Source organism: Oncorhynchus clarkii, chromosome 20, assembly GCF_045791955.1.
Source record: "Oncorhynchus clarkii lewisi isolate Uvic-CL-2024 chromosome 20, UVic_Ocla_1.0, whole genome shotgun sequence".
NCBI lineage: Eukaryota > Metazoa > Chordata > Actinopteri > Salmoniformes > Salmonidae > Oncorhynchus > Oncorhynchus clarkii.
Genome location: NC_092166.1, coordinates 84,344,547 through 84,362,634, shown reverse-complemented (window position 1 = coordinate 84,362,634; position 18,088 = coordinate 84,344,547). Strand labels below are relative to the sequence as shown.

The window sequence follows — 18,088 nt, the reverse complement described above, 5'->3', positions numbered from 1 at the left end:
TTGACTTTTTGTGTTGATTTCACAATGAATTCACATTAGTTGATAACTCAACCAAATGTAAATCAAAACTAGAGGTTGAACTGACGTCTGTGCCCAGTGGGTAGCCTCTGTGGGGAACAGTCTGTTACATTAGATATCTTCTAGTCTCTCTCTGTGGGGAACAGTCTGTTACATTAGATATCTTCTAGTCTCTCTCTGCGGGGAACAGTCTGTTACATTAGATACAGTCTTGTCTCTCTCTGTGGGGAACAGTCTGTTACATTAGATATCTCCTAGTCTCTCTCTGTGGGGAACAGTCTGTTACATTAGATATCTCCTAGTCTCTCTCTGTGGGGAACAGTCTGTTACATTAGATATCTCCTAGTCCCTCTCTGTGGGGAACAGTCTCACATTTTGGGGGTGAGAGCAGCGGTAGACAAGGTCTGTCTAAGATGTCTGTTGTGACTGTGAGGTAAAGGAGTGGAAGACAGGATACGTCAGTGGACTAACACCGTCCTCCCAGCCACCCCCCCCCCCCACCCTCTTCCACTTCCACTGAGCTGAGACGTCTAGCGACTGAGCCGCCTAGCGAGAACGCCTGGATCCTGACAAGCTGTCTTCTTCTTCTTCTTCCTCCTCCGTCAGGATGAAGAACCAAAAGAAAAAAAGACGATGTTTTTTCCTCTTAGTTTTCCTGGTCACTCTTCTTCTGTCTCCCTCTCTGGGTAGGTTTTCTGTTCTCTGTCCTGTCCTGATACTAGGATTTCACAGGAGTTCCTGCACCTTCTTTTTCCCTTCCTAATCCCCCCCCCACTGCATGTGTCTGTATGTGTTTGTGGTGTGGGTAAGATGTATCATTTTATTGACCTCTGTTGACATTGAACTCTCCTGTGTCTTCCCGCTGCCCTGCCGTTTCAGCAAGTGAGTACAAACGTTGTATTAGAATGTTCAGATACATATTACCACAGGTGTTTAAAGTATTGAATTGATTATGAAAACATGTGTTATAATGTGTGATCTGGACACTATGACAGCATGTGTTATAATGTGATCTGGACACTATGATAGCATGTGTTATAATGTGATCTGGACACTATGACAGCATGTGTTATAATGTGAACTGGACACTATGACAGCATGTGTTATAATGTGATCTGGACACTATGATAGCATGTGTTATAATGTGTGAACTGGACACTATGATAGCATGTGTTATAATGTGTGAACTGGACACTATGACAGCATGTGTTATAATGTGTGAACTGGACACTATGATAGCATGTGTTATAATGTGTGAACTGGACACTATGATAGCATGTGTTATAATGTGTGAACTGGACACTACCTATAGCATGTGTTATAATGTGTGATCTGGACACTATGATAGCATGTGTTATAATGTGTGAACTGGACACTATGATAGCATGTGTTATAATGTGTGAACTGGACACTATGATAGCATGTGTTATAATGTGTGAACTGGACACTATGACAACATGTGTTATAATGTGTGAACTGGACACTATGACAGCATGTGTTATAATGTGTGAACTGGACACTACCTATAGCATGTGTTATAATGTGTGATCTGGACACTATGATAGCATGTGTTATAATGTGTGAACTGGACACTATGACAGCATGTGTTATAATGTGTGAACTGGACACTATGACAGCATGTGTTATAATGTGTGAACTGGACACTATGACTGCATGTGTTATAATGTGTGAACTGGACACTACCTATAGCATGTGTTATAATGTGTGATCTGGACACTATGATAGCATGTGTTATAATGTGTGAACTGGACACTATGACAGCATGTGTTATAATGTGTGAACTGGACACTATGACAGCATGTGTTATAATGTGTGAACTGGACACTATGACAGCATGTGTTATAATGTGTGAACTGGACACTATGATAGCATGTGTTATAATGTGTGATCTGGACACTATGACAGCATGTGTTATAATGTGTGAACTGGACACTATGACAGCATGTGTTATAATGTGTGATCTGGACACTATGATAGCATGTGCTATAATTTGTGAACTGGACACTATGACAGCATGTGTTATAATGTGTGAACTGGACACTATGACAGCATGTGTTATAATGTGTGAACTGGACACTATGAGAGCATGTGTTATAATGTGTGGACACTACCTATAGCATATGTTATTATGTGTGAACTGGACACTATGATAGCATGTGTTATAATGTGTGAACTGGACACTATGATAGCATGTGTTATAATGTGTGAACAATACACTATGATAGCATGTGTTATAATGTGTGAACTGGACACTATGACAGCATGTGTTATAATGTGTGAACTGGACACTATGATAGCATGTGTTATAATGTGTGATCTGGACACTACCCACAGCATGTGTTATAATGTGTGAACTGGACACTATGACAGCATGTGTTATAATGTGAACTGGACACTTTGACAGCATGTGTTATAATGTGAACTGGACACTATGACAGCATGTGTTATAATGTGAACTGGACACTATGACAGCATGTGTTATAATGTGTGAACTGGACACTATCCACAGCATGGACACTATCTTTAGATTGTCATACACCTGTTTGTGTTTGTGAACACGCCGTAAAGCGCTGCTTGTTATAAATGACACGTTCAACTCTTAAGTTTCGATTAATTTCTTCTTCTCCCCCCAGGGCAAACTGACTACGCTCCCTATTTCTATGACAACGGACCGAGCAGCACCAATGGGAACATGGCTCTGTTCAGTATCTCAGAAGACACAGAAGTCGGTGAGTGTTGTAAACAATTATATAAATGTGATGATTATTTAGTTAATTATTTTAATTTTAATGTGGCTAAATTCTAAGAAAATCTCAATGTGGTTGTGATTGATCTTGTTTTTCAAGAGCAAACATTTTAAACATTATAAATACTATTTTAAAACATTTAAAACATTTAAAATACTATTTTAACACTTTTTAATTATATTTTAAAACATTTTAAATAATTAAAAAAAAACATTTTTAATGCTATTTTTAAAAATGTTAAATACTATTTTTAAACATTTTAAATACTATTTTAAAACATTTTAAATAATTTATCCTTGATTGCGCTTGCTTAATTCCAGGGGGGGTTCCCAGGACTGAAAGATTTCAAATAGTATTTGAACCCAGGTCTTCTAATGATAGACTGATCAGTGATCACATGAGCAGCATTGAGCTGCATCACCATAATGCCCTTCAGTGGAGGTGGACGCACGGTAATAGGCTTAGCCAGGAAAACAAAAGAGATGAAGGAGTGGCTGTCAACAATATAACTAACATCTGACAATACAATAATACACCATAGAAATAGAATCACTAGAACGGGAATTCCCATTCGAGTCAATGGGTCTGTCATGACTTAGAAACAGAATCAATGATATAGATCTCAGAATTAACTTTAAGTCTCGATCTGGTTAACGGTATGATCGTCTTTCTTATGATTATCTTCTGTACAACTGTAGAGATGGGTTGCCTTTCCTGTACTTGATAGGCAATGCTTTAACCAAATTCTGTATCTCTATTATTTGAAGGGTACCTACATAGACTCCATAACACATTTATAACCATTTATGGCACATTCATAAGCATTCATACCACATTCATAAGCATTCATACCACATTCATAACCATTCATGACACATTCATAACCATTCATGACACATTCATAACCATTCATACCACATTCATAACCATTCATGACACATTCATAACCATTCATACCACATTCATAACCATTCATGACACATTCATAACCATTCATGACACATTCATAACCATTCATACCACATTCATAACCATTCATGACACATTCATAACCATTCATGACACATTCATAACCATTCATACCACATTTATAACCATTCATGACACATTCATAACCATTCATGACACATTCATAACCATTCATGACACATTCATAACCATTCATATCACATTCATAAGCATTCATACCACATTCATAACCATTCATACCACATTCATAACCATTCATGACACATTCATAACCATTCATGACACATTCATAACCATTCATACCACATTCATAACCATTCATACCACATTCATAACCATTCATGACACATTCATAACCATTCATACCACATTCATAACCATTCATGACACATTCATAACCATTCATGACACATTCATAACCATTCATGACACATTCATAACCATTCATGACACATTCATAACACATTCATAACACATTCATAACCATTCATGACACATTCATAACACATTCATAACACATTCATAACCATTCATGACACATTCATAACCATTCATGACACATTCATAACACATTCATAACACATTCATAACACATTCATAACCATTCATGACACATTCATAACCATTCATGACACATTCATAACCATTCATGACACATTCATAACCATTCATAACACATTCATAACCATTCATGACACATTCATAACCATTCATACCACATTCATAACCCTTTATACCACATTCATAACCACACATTCATAACACATTCATAACAAATGAATAAGCAGGTGCGATTTCTGTCTGTGACCCCCACAGGAACACAGCTATATATCCTAAACGGTACCGACCCAGAGGGGGATGCCGTGTGGTTTGGCCTGACCTTTGAGAAGGGCACCAGAGAATACTTGAGAGTGGACCCTAAGTCAGGAAACATAACTCTCATTCAGGAACTAGACAGAGAGGTGAGTGTGACGTAGGGCGCTTTGACAACACGACGTCCAGTAATCTCAGGAGAACCACGACCAAGTCTTGTGTGTGTTGGTGAGTCTGTCATTACCCACAGTGCTGTTTCGAAGTGCTGTTAACAACGTGTTCTTTGTTTTGTCAGAAACAAGGTGAAATCTTGGCTTTTGTTAGCATAACAGATGGTCGGAATAAGGTGAGCTGAGCTTTGACAACAGCATTAGTTGCAAATCCATGCGCATCCCATGTATGGGCCTATACGCTAATACAATAATCATACCTGGCTTCTCAGCTGGGCTGTTGTGATGTCATCTGTTTGTTCCTTGCTTTAGGTTGTCGAGACGATACGGGTGTTTGTCACCGACGCCAATGATGAGCAACCAGAGTTCCAGAACCTGCCTTTCACCGTGGACGTCCCCGAGGTCAGTGTTAAAACCCGTCATCGACATGAAGACAGCTCTGTCATTGGTTTAAAATGTCTTCAGAGATAACGTTTAAAGATAACGATAGATGTCAACAGTGTCATCATGTGTTTAGAGATAATGCAATTTCAGTAACCCAGGGGCCTGTATGACATGTCGACCAGTAAAGACACCCTGTTATTAGAGCTCTACCGGATATGCACTAGATAAGCGCACAATGTTATAATTAATGTCATTGATGTTTGTGTCATCTGCAGGACACCGCAGCTGGAATCAGCATTTACAGAGTGCAAGCGGTGGATAAAGACATGGGCTCTGGAGGCAGTGTCAACTACTACTTACTGGTAGATCGTGTCCACAGCCCTGGGTCTGGCTCGTGCATAGAAAGAACATGTTCTGAAACTCTATGAACTTGTCAAATAAAACATTTTTCTACAGTTTGCCCTAATGAACACTGTCCTGGTCTGACAGAGAGTTCAGAGTTAGATCAAAGGTTATATGGGGGATCCATTGTCATACAGTAGATACTATATAATAATATATGTATAATTATACTGTATGTATAATAGTGGCCAGTTTATTAGGTTTGGACCCCCTCCATTTAGTACCAGTTTGGACCCCCTCCTTTTAGTACCAGTTTGGACCCCCTCCATTTAGTACCAGTTTGGACCCCCTCCTTTTAGTACCAGTTTGGACCCCCTCCATTTAGTGCCAGTTTGGACCCCCTCCATTTAGTGCCAGTTTGGACCCCCTCCATTTAGTGCCAGTTTGGACCCCCTCCTTTCAGTACCTTTTTGGACCCCCCTTTGCCTCCAGAACAAGCTGAATCCTTCGGGGCCTGGATTCTAGAAGGTGTGGCATTCAAACGGTGCTCAATTGTTATCAAGGGACCCGACATGTATCAGGAAAAACATTCCCCCTCACCATTACAGCACCGCCACCAGCCTGTACCGTTGACAACAGCCTGTACCATTGACACCAGCCTGTACCGTTAACACCAGCCTGTACCGTTGACACCAGCCTGTACCGTTAACACCAGCCTGTACCGTTAACACCAGCCTGTACCGTTGACACCAGCCTGTACCGTTAACACCAGCCTGTACCGTTAACACCAGCCTGTACCGTTGACACCAGCCTGTACCGTTGACACCAGCCTGTACCTAACACCAGCCTGTACCGTTAACACCAGCCTGTACCGTTGACACCAGCCTGTACCGTTAACACCAGCCTGTACCGTTAACACCAGCCTGTACCGTTAACACCAGCCTGTACCGTTGACACCAGCCTGTACCGTTGACACCAGCCTGTACCGTTAACACCAGCCTGTACCGTTAACACCAGCCTGTACCGTTAACACCAGCCTGTACCGTTGACACCAGCCTGTACTGTTAACACCAGCCTGTACCGTTAACACCAGCCTGTACCGTTAACACCAGCCTGTACCGTTGACACCAGCCTGTACTGTTAACACCAGCCTGTACCGTTGACACCAGCCTGTACTGTTAACACCAGCCTGTACCGTTAACACCAGCCTGTACCGTTGACACCAGCCTGTACCGTTGACACCAGCCTGTACCGTTAACACCAGCCTGTACCGTTAACACCAGCCTGTACCGTTGACACCAGCCTGTACCGTTGACACCAGCCTGTACCTAACACCAGCCTGTACCGTTAACACCAGCCTGTACCGTTGACACCAGCCTGTACCGTTAACACCAGCCTGTACCGTTAACACCAGCCTGTACTGTTAACACCAGCCTGTACCGTTGACACCAGCCTGTACCGTTGACACCAGCCTGTACCGTTGACACCAGCCTGTACCGTTAACACCAGCCTGTACCGTTAACACCAGCCTGTACCGTTAACACCAGCCTGTACCGTTGACACCAGCCTGTACTGTTAACACCAGCCTGTACCGTTAACACCAGCCTGTACCGTTGACACCAGCCTGTACTGTTAACACCAGCCTGTACCGTTGACACCAGCCTGTACTGTTAACACCAGCCTGTACCGTTAACACCAGCCTGTACCGTTGACACCAGCCTGTACTGTTAACACCAGCCTGTACCGTTAACACCAGCCTGTACCGTTAACACCAGCCTGTACCGTTGACACCAGCCTGTACCGTTGACACCAGCCTGTACCGTTAACACCAGCCTGTACCGTTGACACCAGCCTGTACTGTTAACACCAGCCTGTACCCTTAACACCAGCCTGTACCGTTAACACCAGCCTGTACCGTTAACACCAGCCTGTACCGTTAACACCAGCCTGTACCGTTGACACCAGCCTGTACCGTTGACACCAGCCTGTACTGTTAACACCAGCCTGTACCGTTAACACCAGCCTGTACCGTTGACACCAGCCTGTACTGTTAACACCAGCCTGTACCGTTAACACCAACCTGTACCGTTGACACCAGCCTGTACCGTTAACACCAGCCTGTACCGTTAACACCAGCCTGTACCGTTGACACCAGCCTGTACCGTTAACACCAGCCTGTACCGTTAACACCAGCCTGTACTGTTAACACCAGCCTGTACCGTTGACACCAGCCTGTACCGTTGACACCAGCCTGTACCGTTGACACCAGCCTGTACCGTTAACACCAGCCTGTACCGTTAACACCAGCCTGTACCGTTAACACCAGCCTGTACCGTTGACACCAGCCTGTACTGTTAACACCAGCCTGTACCGTTAACACCAGCCTGTACCGTTGACACCAGCCTGTACTGTTAACACCAGCCTGTACCGTTGACACCAGCCTGTACTGTTAACACCAGCCTGTACCGTTAACACCAGCCTGTACCGTTGACACCAGCCTGTACTGTTAACACCAGCCTGTACCGTTAACACCAGCCTGTACCGTTAACACCAGCCTGTACCGTTGACACCAGCCTGTACCGTTGACACCAGCCTGTACCGTTAACACCAGCCTGTACCGTTGACACCAGCCTGTACTGTTAACACCAGCCTGTACCCTTAACACCAGCCTGTACCGTTAACACCAGCCTGTACCGTTAACACCAGCCTGTACCGTTAACACCAGCCTGTACCGTTGACACCAGCCTGTACCGTTGACACCAGCCTGTACTGTTAACACCAGCCTGTACCGTTAACACCAGCCTGTACCGTTGACACCAGCCTGTACTGTTAACACCAGCCTGTACCGTTAACACCAACCTGTACCGTTGACACCAGCCTGTACCGTTAACACCAGCCTGTACCGTTAACACCAGCCTGTACCGTTGACACCAGCCTGTACCGTTAACACCAACCTGTACTGTTAACACCAGCCTGTACCGTTAACACCAACCTGTACCGTTGACACCAGCCTGTACTGTTAACACCAGCCTGTACCGTTAACACCAGCCTGTACCGTTAACACCAGCCTGTACCGTTGACACCAGCCTGCACTGTTAACACCAGCCTGTACGTTGACACCAGCCTGTACTATTAACACCAGCCAGGATGGGGCAATGGACTCATGCTACTAACACCAAATCCTGACTCTGCAAACAGCCAAAATAACTCCTGGCGCCGACAGAGATGGCCGCCTCGCTTCGCGTTCCTAGGAAACTACGCAGTGTTTAGTTTTTTTACGTGTTATTTCTTACACAAGCATTTCGCTACACTCGCATTAACATCTGCTAATCTGCTAATCTGCTAACAAATAACATTTTATTTTAGCATGACGCAACAGGACCTGTGATTCATCGGACCAGGCAATGTTTTTTTCACGCCTTAATTGTCCAGTGTTGGTGATCGTGTGTCCACTGGAGCGTCTTCTTCTTGTTTTTAGCTGATAGCAGTGGAACCCGGTGTGGTTGCCTGCTGTAATAGCCCGTCCGTGACAAGGATCGACGAGTTGTGCGTTCCGAGATGCCGTTCTGCTCACCGCTGTTGTACTGCGCCGTTATGTGTCTGTTTGTGGCCGGCCTGTTAGTGCCTGTTAGCGTGCACGATTCTTGCCATTCTCCTTCCCACCTCTCTTATCAACCAGGTGTTTTCACCAACAGGACTGCCGCTGACTGGATGTGTTTCTGTTTGTCGCACCGTTCTCTGTAAACCCTAGACGCTGTCGTGCGTGAAAAGCCCAGGAGGCCGGCCTGGCACAGACGATAATATTACGTTCAAAGTTGCTTAGTTAATATACTGGCAAGTTCGATGTATTAGTAGCCTACAAACGTTGTGTAGTTAACCGTAGCTAACATACTGGTACATACCGCTGTAAGGATATGCTTTGGGGTTCGTAAGGACAGCATAACAAACTGTCAGCCAACATAACGTTTTGCCCATTCTAACGTTCAATCCAACAGTAACTGAATGCCTCGATGCCTGTCTGCCTGCTTTATATACCAAGTCATGGCCTCCTGCCTCACTGTCTGTAGGAGCGAACCATTTTCGTGAACAGTTTATTGTACCTAATAATGTGGCCACTGAGTGTATATACCATTTAGCAGACGTTTTTTTACAATTTACGTACAGTTGTCTCGGGAATCGAACCCACAACCTTGGTGTTACAGCACCATTCTTTACCAACTGATGTAAAGTGTTGGTCTCATGTTTCATGATCTGAAATAAAAGATCCCAGAAATGTTTCATACGTACAAAAAAAGCGTATTTTTCTCAAATGTTGAGCACAAATTTGTTTATATCCCTGTTAGTGAGTATTTCTCATTTGCCAAGATAATCCATCCACCTGACAGGTGTGGCATATCAAGAAGCTGATTAAACAGCATGATCATTACACAGGTGCACCTTGTTCTTGGGACGATAAAAGGCCACTCTAAAATGTGCAGTTTTGTCACACAACACAATGCCACAGATGTCTCAAGTTTTGAGGGAGCATGTAATTGGCACGCTGACTGCAGGAATGTCCTCCAGAGCTGTTGTTAGATAATTGAATGTTCATTTCTCTAACATAAGTCACTTCCAATGTCCTTTTAGAGAATTTGGCGTGCAACCGGCCTCACAACAGCAGACCACGCAACATCAGGCTTCTTCTCCTGTGGGATTGTCTGAGACCAGCCACCCGAACAGCTGATGAATCTGTGGGTTTGCACAACTGAAGAATTTCTGCACAAACTGTCAGAATCGTCTCAGGAAGCTCATCTGCGTGCCCGTCGTCCTCCCCAGGGTCTTGACCTGACTGCAGTTCGGCGTCGTAACTGACTTCAGAGAGTAAATGCTCATCTTCTATGGCCACTGGCACGCTGGAGAAGTGTGCTCTTCACGGAATAATCCTGGTATCAACTGTACCGTGCAGATGACAGACAGCGTGTATGGGATTGCATGGTGGAGCGGTTTGCTGATGTCAACGTTGTGAACAGAGTTTGACAACATTTCACAGGCCACAATCAACAGCCTGATCAACTCTATGCGAAGGAGATGTGTCACGCTGCATGAGGCAAATGGTCTCACCAGATACTAACTGGTTTTCTGATCCACGCCCCTACCTTTTTTATAAAGGTATCTGTGACCAACAGATGTGTGGAATCTATAGATTAGGACCTAATGAATTTATTTCCTTATATGAACTGTAACTCAGTAAAATCGTTGAAGTTGTTGCATGTTGTGTTTTTAAAAAAAATTTTGTTCAGTGTAAAACGGACCAGATGGATGGTAAAGGGCATGTATAAAAACAGGAAGGAAGCCATCTGTGGAGAGAAAACAATTAATTTTACACTAGAGTGGAGGCAGGAAATGGTGCCCCTCTAGTGGATTACATTTCAATTACATTTTAGTAAGTTATTGAGGGCTTAGCTGAAGCTTAGGGTAGCTTTTGGCCATCAGCAAGCAAACAGTAGTTGGCACTTTTCATATGTCGACTGTTATTGGTTGTTTTAGCTATATTTAGATGTGTGACGTTATTGGTTGGTTTGATGTGTGATGTGGTTTTGGTTGGATTTGATGTCTGTTGTGGTATTGGTTGGGTTTGATGTGTGAATGTTAGTCATAGAATGGAGGGTGTGATTAGTCATTGAATGGAGGGTGCAATTAGTCATTGAATGGAGGGTGCAATTAGTCATTGAATTGAGGGTGCGATTAATCATTGCATGGAGGGTGCAATTAGTCATTGAATGGAGGGTGAAATTAGTCACTGAATTGAGGGTGTGATTAGTCATTGAATGGAGGGTGATTAGTCATTGAATGGAGGGTGTGATTAGTCATTAAATGGAGGGTGCAATTAGTCATTGAATGGAGGGTGCCATTAGTCATTGAATGGAGGGTGTGATTAGTCATTGAATGGAGGGTGTGATTAGTCACTGAATGGATAATGTGATTAGTCCCTGAATGGAGGGGGAAATTAGTCATTGAATGGAGGGTGTGACTAGTCACTGAATGGAGAGTGTGATTAGTTAGATGTAGTTAAGTTTAGATCTCAGTATGCATTATCATAATCCAGGGTTTTACTGTCTGTTCCCAGGGCACCACTACTACCAGGTTCACCATCGACGGCCACAGTGGGGTCCTGCGGATCAAACCAGGCGAGACGCTCGACTACGAGACAACAGCAACACACTTTGTGATAGTGGTTGCCAAGGTGAGTGTAGGCTAGCTATGTGTCAATCAATGCATCAATCAATTAACCCCCCCCCCCCCAACAAATGTTAAAGCTCTTTTTACATCAGCAGTTGTCACAAAGTGCTTTATAGATGTGAAAGACATAAAACCCCAAAGAGCAATGTGTCACACCTGTCTGGTCTGGTCTGGTCTGGTCTGGTTTGGTTTGATCTTGTCTGGTCTGGGAATGCTGATATCTTCTGGCCCTGTCTCTGGGCTTTAGAGGGAGGGTAAACTCTCTCTCCTCCTTCTCTGTCTCTGGGCCTCAGAGGGAGGGAGGGTAAACTCTCTCTCCTCCTTCTCTGTCTCTGGGCCTCAGGGGGAGGGAGGGAGGGAGGGTAAACTCTCTCTCCTCCATCTCTGTCTCTGGGCCTCAGAGGGAGGGAGGGAGGGTAAACTCTCTCTCCTCCTTCCCTGTCTCTGGGCCTCAGAAGGAGGGAGGGTAAACTCTCTCTCCCCCTTCTCTGTCTCTGGGCCTCAGAGGGAGGGAGGGTAAACTCTCTCTCCTCCTTCTCTGTCTCTGGGCCTCAGAGGGAGGGAGGGAGGGAGGGAGGGAGGGTAAACTCTCTCTCCTCCATCTCTATCTCTGGGCCTCAGAGGGAGGGAGGGAGGGAGGGTAAACTCTCTCCTCCATCTCTGTCTCTGGGCCTCAGAGGGAGGGAGGGTAAACTCTCTCTCCTCCATCTCTATCTCTGGGCCTCAGAGGGAGGGAGGGAGGGAGGGAGGGTAAACTCTCTCTCCTCCATCTCTGTATCTGGGCCTCAGAGGGAGGGAGGGTAAACTCTCTCTCCTCCATCTCTGTCTCTGGGCTTGAGAGGGAGGGAGGGAGGGAGGGTAAACTCTCTCTCCTCCATCTCTGTCTCTGGGCCTCAGAGGGAGGGAGGGAGGGAGGGAGGGAGGGAGGGAGGGAGGGAGGGAGGGTAAACTCTCTCTCCTCCTTCCCTGTCTCTCAGGGGGAGGAAAACTTGTCCTCTTCTCTGAGCCATGGGGGAAGGTGAAGGGCTGGGAGTCTCTCTTCCGCCTCTGTCTTTTAGCCTCAGTGGGAGGGTCAGCTCCTCTCCTATATCCCTGTGTGTCCGTCTCTAAGCTCTTGTGATGGGTCAGCCCTGATTTACCTAAGGCTACACTACAACGCCGCCCTTGACCCCACCACATGGCAGCTGATCGACTAATTGTCTTGGGTGAAGGAGCAAGTTGTTTTACGACAGGATGTTTGTAAACAACAACACAAGCCCTTTATTATATCTTAAGTGTGTATTTTAACGGAAGCCTGATCACATAGAAAGCAGGATGAAATGTACATGGTGGATCTGTAGCAGATGGGGGGGGGGGGGGGGGGGGGGGTGGATCTGTGGCAACTCGCTCCTCAGTCTGAAGTATCGCCTCTTTGCGCCTTTGGAGAAGTTATTTTTCATGAGTGGGATGGAGTCTCTGGATGTGCAGATCACACAAGATCACACCTCCTCTATTAAGGGGGGAAGTGGTACCTCCTCTATTAAGGGGGGAAGTGGTACCTCCTCTATTAAGGGGGGAAGTGGTACCTCCTCTATTAAGGGGGGAAGTGGTACCTCCTCTATTAAGGGGGGAAGTGGTACCTCCTCTATTAAGGGGGGAAGTGGTACCTCCTCTATTAAGGGGGGAAGTGGTACCTCCTCTATTAAGGGGGGAGTGGTACCTCCTCTATTAAGGGGGGAAGTGGTACCTCCTCTATTAAGGGGGGAAGTGGTACCTCCTCTATTAAGGGGGGAAGTGGTACCTCCTCTATTAAGGGGGGAAGTGGTACCTCCTCTATTAAGGGGGGAAGTGGTACCTCCTCTATTAAGGGGGGAAGTGGTACCTCCTCTATTAAGGGGGGGGGGGGGGGGTGGTACCTCCTCTATTAAGGGGGGAAGTGGTACCTCCTCTATTAAGGGGGGAAGTGGTACCTCCTCTATTAAGGGGGGAAGTGGTACCTCCTCTATTAAGGGGGGAAGTGGTACCTCCTCTATTAAGGGGGGAAGTGGTACCTCCTCTATTAAGGGGGGGGGGTGTGGTACCTCCTCTATGAAGGGGGGAAGTGGTACCTCCTCTATTAAGGTGGGATGTGGTACCTCCTCTATTAAGGGGGGGATGTGGTTCCTCCTCTATTAAGGGGGGGAAGTGGTACCTCCTCTATTAAGGGGGGATGTGGTACCTCCTCTATTGAGGGGGGATGTGGTATCTCCCCAATTAAGGGTTGAAGTGGTACCACCTCTATTAAGGGGGGGAAGTGGTACCTCCTCTATTAAGGGGGGATGTGGTACCTCCTCTATTAAGGGGGGGATGTGGTACCTCCTCTATTAAGGGGGGAAGTGGTACCTCCTCTATTAAGGGGGGGGGGGGTGTGGTACCTCCTCTATGAAGGGGGGAAGTGGTACCTCCTCACTATTAAACACCATTACAGCCTTAACACAGAGGGTTAACTTCTGCAGAGTACCGTTACTTCACAATAGTGATTTTAGCTCGTAACATCAGCACTGGGTAATCAGTCATTATTTACCATGTCCAATGTCTAACCTTCTGTTGTATCCACCAGGATGGGGGTGGGCAGTACAAAGGGAAGCATCAGGTGTTGACATCTACAGCCACCATCACCATCAACGTCCTCGACGCCCAAGACACTCCTCCAGCCTTCGTTGGAACTCCTTACTTTGGCTACGTCTACGAGGTCTCACTTCCTGTAAGTACAACACAACCTCCTTACTTTGGCTACGTCTACGAGGTCTCACTTCCTGTAAGTACAACACAACCTCCTTACTTTGGCTACGTCTACGAGGTCTCACTTCCTGTAAGTACAACACGACCTCCTTACTTTGGTTACGTCTACCAGGTCTCACTTCCTGTAAGTACAACACGACCTCCTTACTTTGGCTACGTCTACGAGGTCTCACTTCCTGTAAGTACAACACGACCTTCTTACTTTGGCTACGTCTACGAGGTCTCACTTCCTGTAAGTACAACACGACCTCCTTACTTTGGCTACGTCTACCAGGTCTCACTTCCTGTAAGTACAACACAACCTCCTTACTTTGGCTACGTCTACCAGGTCTCACTTCCTGTAAGTACAACACAACCTCCTTACTTTGGCTACGACTATGAGGTGTCACTTCCTGTAAGTACAATATAACCTCCTTACTTTGGCTACGTCTACAAGGTCTCAGTTCCCGTAAGTACAACATAACCTCCTTACTTTGGCCACGTCTACGAGGTCTCAGTTCCCGTAAGTACAACACAATCTCCTTACTTTGGCTACGTCTAAGAGGTCTCACTTCCTGTAAGTACAACACAACCTCCTTACTTTGGTCACATCTACGAGGTCTCACTTCCTGTAAGTACAACACAACCTCCTTACTTTGGCTACGTCTACGAGGTCTCACTTCCTGTAAGTACAACACAACCTCCTTACTTTGGCTACATCTACGAGGTCTCACTTCCTGTAAGTACAACACAATCTCCTTACTTTGGCTACATCTACGAGGTCTCACTTCCTGTAAGTACAACACAACCTCCTTACTTTGGCTACGTCTACGAGGTCTCACTTCCTGTAAGTACAACACAACCTCCTTACTTTGGCTACGTCTACGAGGTCTCACTTCCTGTAAGTACAACACGACCTCCTTACTTTGGCTACGTCTACGAGGTCTCACTTCCTGTAAGTACAACACAACCTCCTTACTTTGGCTACGTCTACGAGGTCTCACTTCCTGTAAGTACAACACAAGCTCCTTACTTTGGCTACGTCTACGAGGTCTCACTTCCTGTAAGTACAACACAAGCTCCTTACTTTGGCTACGTCTACGAGGTCTCACTTCCTGTAAGTACAACACAACCTCCTTACTTTGGCTACGTCTACGAGGTCTCACTTCCTGTAAGTACAACACAACCTCCTTACTTTGGCTACGTCTACGAGGTCTCACTTCCTGTAAGTACAACACAACCTCCTTACTTTGGCTACGTCTACGAGGTCTCACTTCCTGTAAGTACAACACAACCTCCTTACTTTGGCTACGCCTACGAGGTCTCACTTCCTGTAAGTACAACACAACCTCCTTACTTTGGCTACGCCTACGAGGTCTCACTTCCTGTAAGTACAACACAACCTCCTTACTTTGGCTACGCCTACGAGGTCTCACTTCCTGTAAGTACAACACAACCTCTTACTTTGGCTACGTCTACGAGGTCTCACTTCCTGTAAGTACAACACAACCTCCTTACTTTGGCTACGTCTACGAGGTCTCACTTCCTGTAACCTGATGATCCACTGGTCTTTAACACAGAACCCTGTTATAGAAAAGCTGTAAACACTTTCTTTAGAGAGCTTTTTCAAGTATTTTCTTTATAATCAATACATCGTATTTGAATAATTTTTTGAATAACATCTTGCCATATTAACATACGCTACATGACCAAAAATATGTGGACACATGCTCGTCGAAAATCTCATTCCAAAATCATGGGTATTAATATGGAGTTGTTCCCCCTTTGCTGCTATAACAGCTTCCACTCTTCTGGGAAGGATTTCCACTAGATGTTGGAACATTGCTGCTATAACAGCCTCCACTCTTCTGGGAAGGCTTTTCCACTAGATGTTGGAACATTGCTGCTATAACAGCCTCCACTCTTCTGGGAAGGCTTTCCACTAGATGTTGGAACATTGCTGCTATAACAGCCTCCACTCTTCTGGGAAGGTTTTCCACTAGATGTTGGAACATTGCTGTGGGGATTTGCTTCCATTCAGCCACAAGAGCATTAGTGAGGTCGGGCACTGATGTTGGGCGATTAGGCCTGGCTCGCAATCGGTGTGCCAATTCATCCCAAAGCTGTTCGATGGGGTTGAGGTCTGGGTTCTGTGCAGGCCAGTAAAGTTCTTCCACACCAATATCAACAACACATTTCTGTATGTACCTCGCTTTGTGCACAGGGGCATTTTCATGCTAACACAGGAAAGGGCCTACCCCAAACCGTTGCCACAAAGTTGGGAGTTCAGAATCGTCTTGAATGTCATTATACACTGTAGCGTTAAGATTTCTCTTCACTGGAGCTAAGGGACCTAGCCCGAACCATGAAAAACAGCCCCAGACAATTATTCCTCCTCCGCCAAACTTTACAGTTGGCACTATTGCATTCGGGCAGGTAGCGTTCTCTTGGAATCTGCCAAACCCAGATTTTGTCCGTCAGACTGCCATATGTTGAAGCATGATTCACAACTCCAGAGAACGTGTTTCCACTGCTCCGGAGTCCAATGGTGGTGAGCTTTATACCACTTCAGCCGACACTTGTCATTGCGCATGGTGATATTAGGCTTGTGTGCGGCTGCTCGGCCGTGGAAACCCATTTCATGAAGCTCCCGACGAACAGTTATTGTGCCGATGTTGCTTCCAGAGGCAGTTTGCAACTGGCTGAGCCATTGTTGCTCCTACATGTTGCTCCACTTCACAATAACAGCACTTACAGTTGACCGGGGGCAGCTCTAGCAAGGCAGAAATTTCACAAACTGACTTGTTGGAAAGGTGGAATCCTATGACGGTGCCACATTGAAAGTCACTGAGCTCTTCAGTATGGGCCATTCTACTGCCAATGTTTGTCTATGGAGATTGCATGGCTGTGTGCTCGATTTTATACACCTGTTCGCAACGGGCGTGGCTGAAATAGCCGAATCCACTAATTTGAAGGGGTGTCCACATACTTTTGTGTATATAGTTTATGTTCCAGTACTTTTTATGTAATATTTTTTATGCCATTTCTTTATGATGTATAATTTGTATTTGCAGGGTTCTGAAATATCCACTGTGTTTGCCAAAGATGGAGACGAAGGAAACCCGAATCCTATTCATTACTCTATTACCAATGGTACGTTCTAAACACACATACACACACACACGCACGCACGCACGCACGCACACACGCACACGCACGCGCACGCACGCGCACGCACACGCACGCAAACACGCACACACGCACACGCGCACGCACGCACGCACGCACGCACGCACACACACACACACGCACTACAAAGCTATTTCTTTACATACTGACAAACCGTGTGTTTGTCTACAGTTTGACAGATATTTGTGATTTCTGTATGAGTCATGATTCACACGCGTTCCTTTCTTCTGCAGGCAGTGAGGGTGTCTTCACCATCAATAGCACAAGTGGTTGTATCAGCCTAACAGCTTATCCAGTCACGCTGAGGAATGAATTATATGAAATCCAAGTCAAAGTAATAAGCCTTTCCTCATCCGGTTATTACGTTGTTATTTCTAGGTTATTACATGGTTAGCACATATGTTTTATTGTCTAATCTCTTTTTATTTGTATTTCTTTCTCTCTCTCTCTCTCTCTGTCTCTCTGTCTCTGTCTCTG

General features: G+C 45.4%; 1 protein-coding gene across 1 annotated transcript in view; it reads left to right on the top strand.

Moving 5' to 3' along the window:
• The first annotated feature begins 604 nt into the window (after positions 1 to 604).
• The window catches only part of LOC139376997 (cadherin-related family member 1a-like), a 34,031-nt gene continuing 16,547 nt past the window's right edge, over positions 605 to 18,088 (top strand). Inside the window, exons 1-10 of the mRNA XM_071120047.1 lie at positions 605 to 704; positions 2,673 to 2,768; positions 4,572 to 4,717; positions 4,864 to 4,914; positions 5,051 to 5,140; positions 5,398 to 5,484; positions 11,571 to 11,687; positions 14,262 to 14,405; positions 17,497 to 17,575; positions 17,845 to 17,945. Coding sequence (XP_070976148.1) covers positions 626 to 704; positions 2,673 to 2,768; positions 4,572 to 4,717; positions 4,864 to 4,914; positions 5,051 to 5,140; positions 5,398 to 5,484; positions 11,571 to 11,687; positions 14,262 to 14,405; positions 17,497 to 17,575; positions 17,845 to 17,945 — 990 coding nt within the window. The 5' untranslated portion in view covers positions 605 to 625. The remainder of the gene's footprint in view (positions 705 to 2,672; positions 2,769 to 4,571; positions 4,718 to 4,863; positions 4,915 to 5,050; positions 5,141 to 5,397; positions 5,485 to 11,570; positions 11,688 to 14,261; positions 14,406 to 17,496; positions 17,576 to 17,844; positions 17,946 to 18,088) is intronic.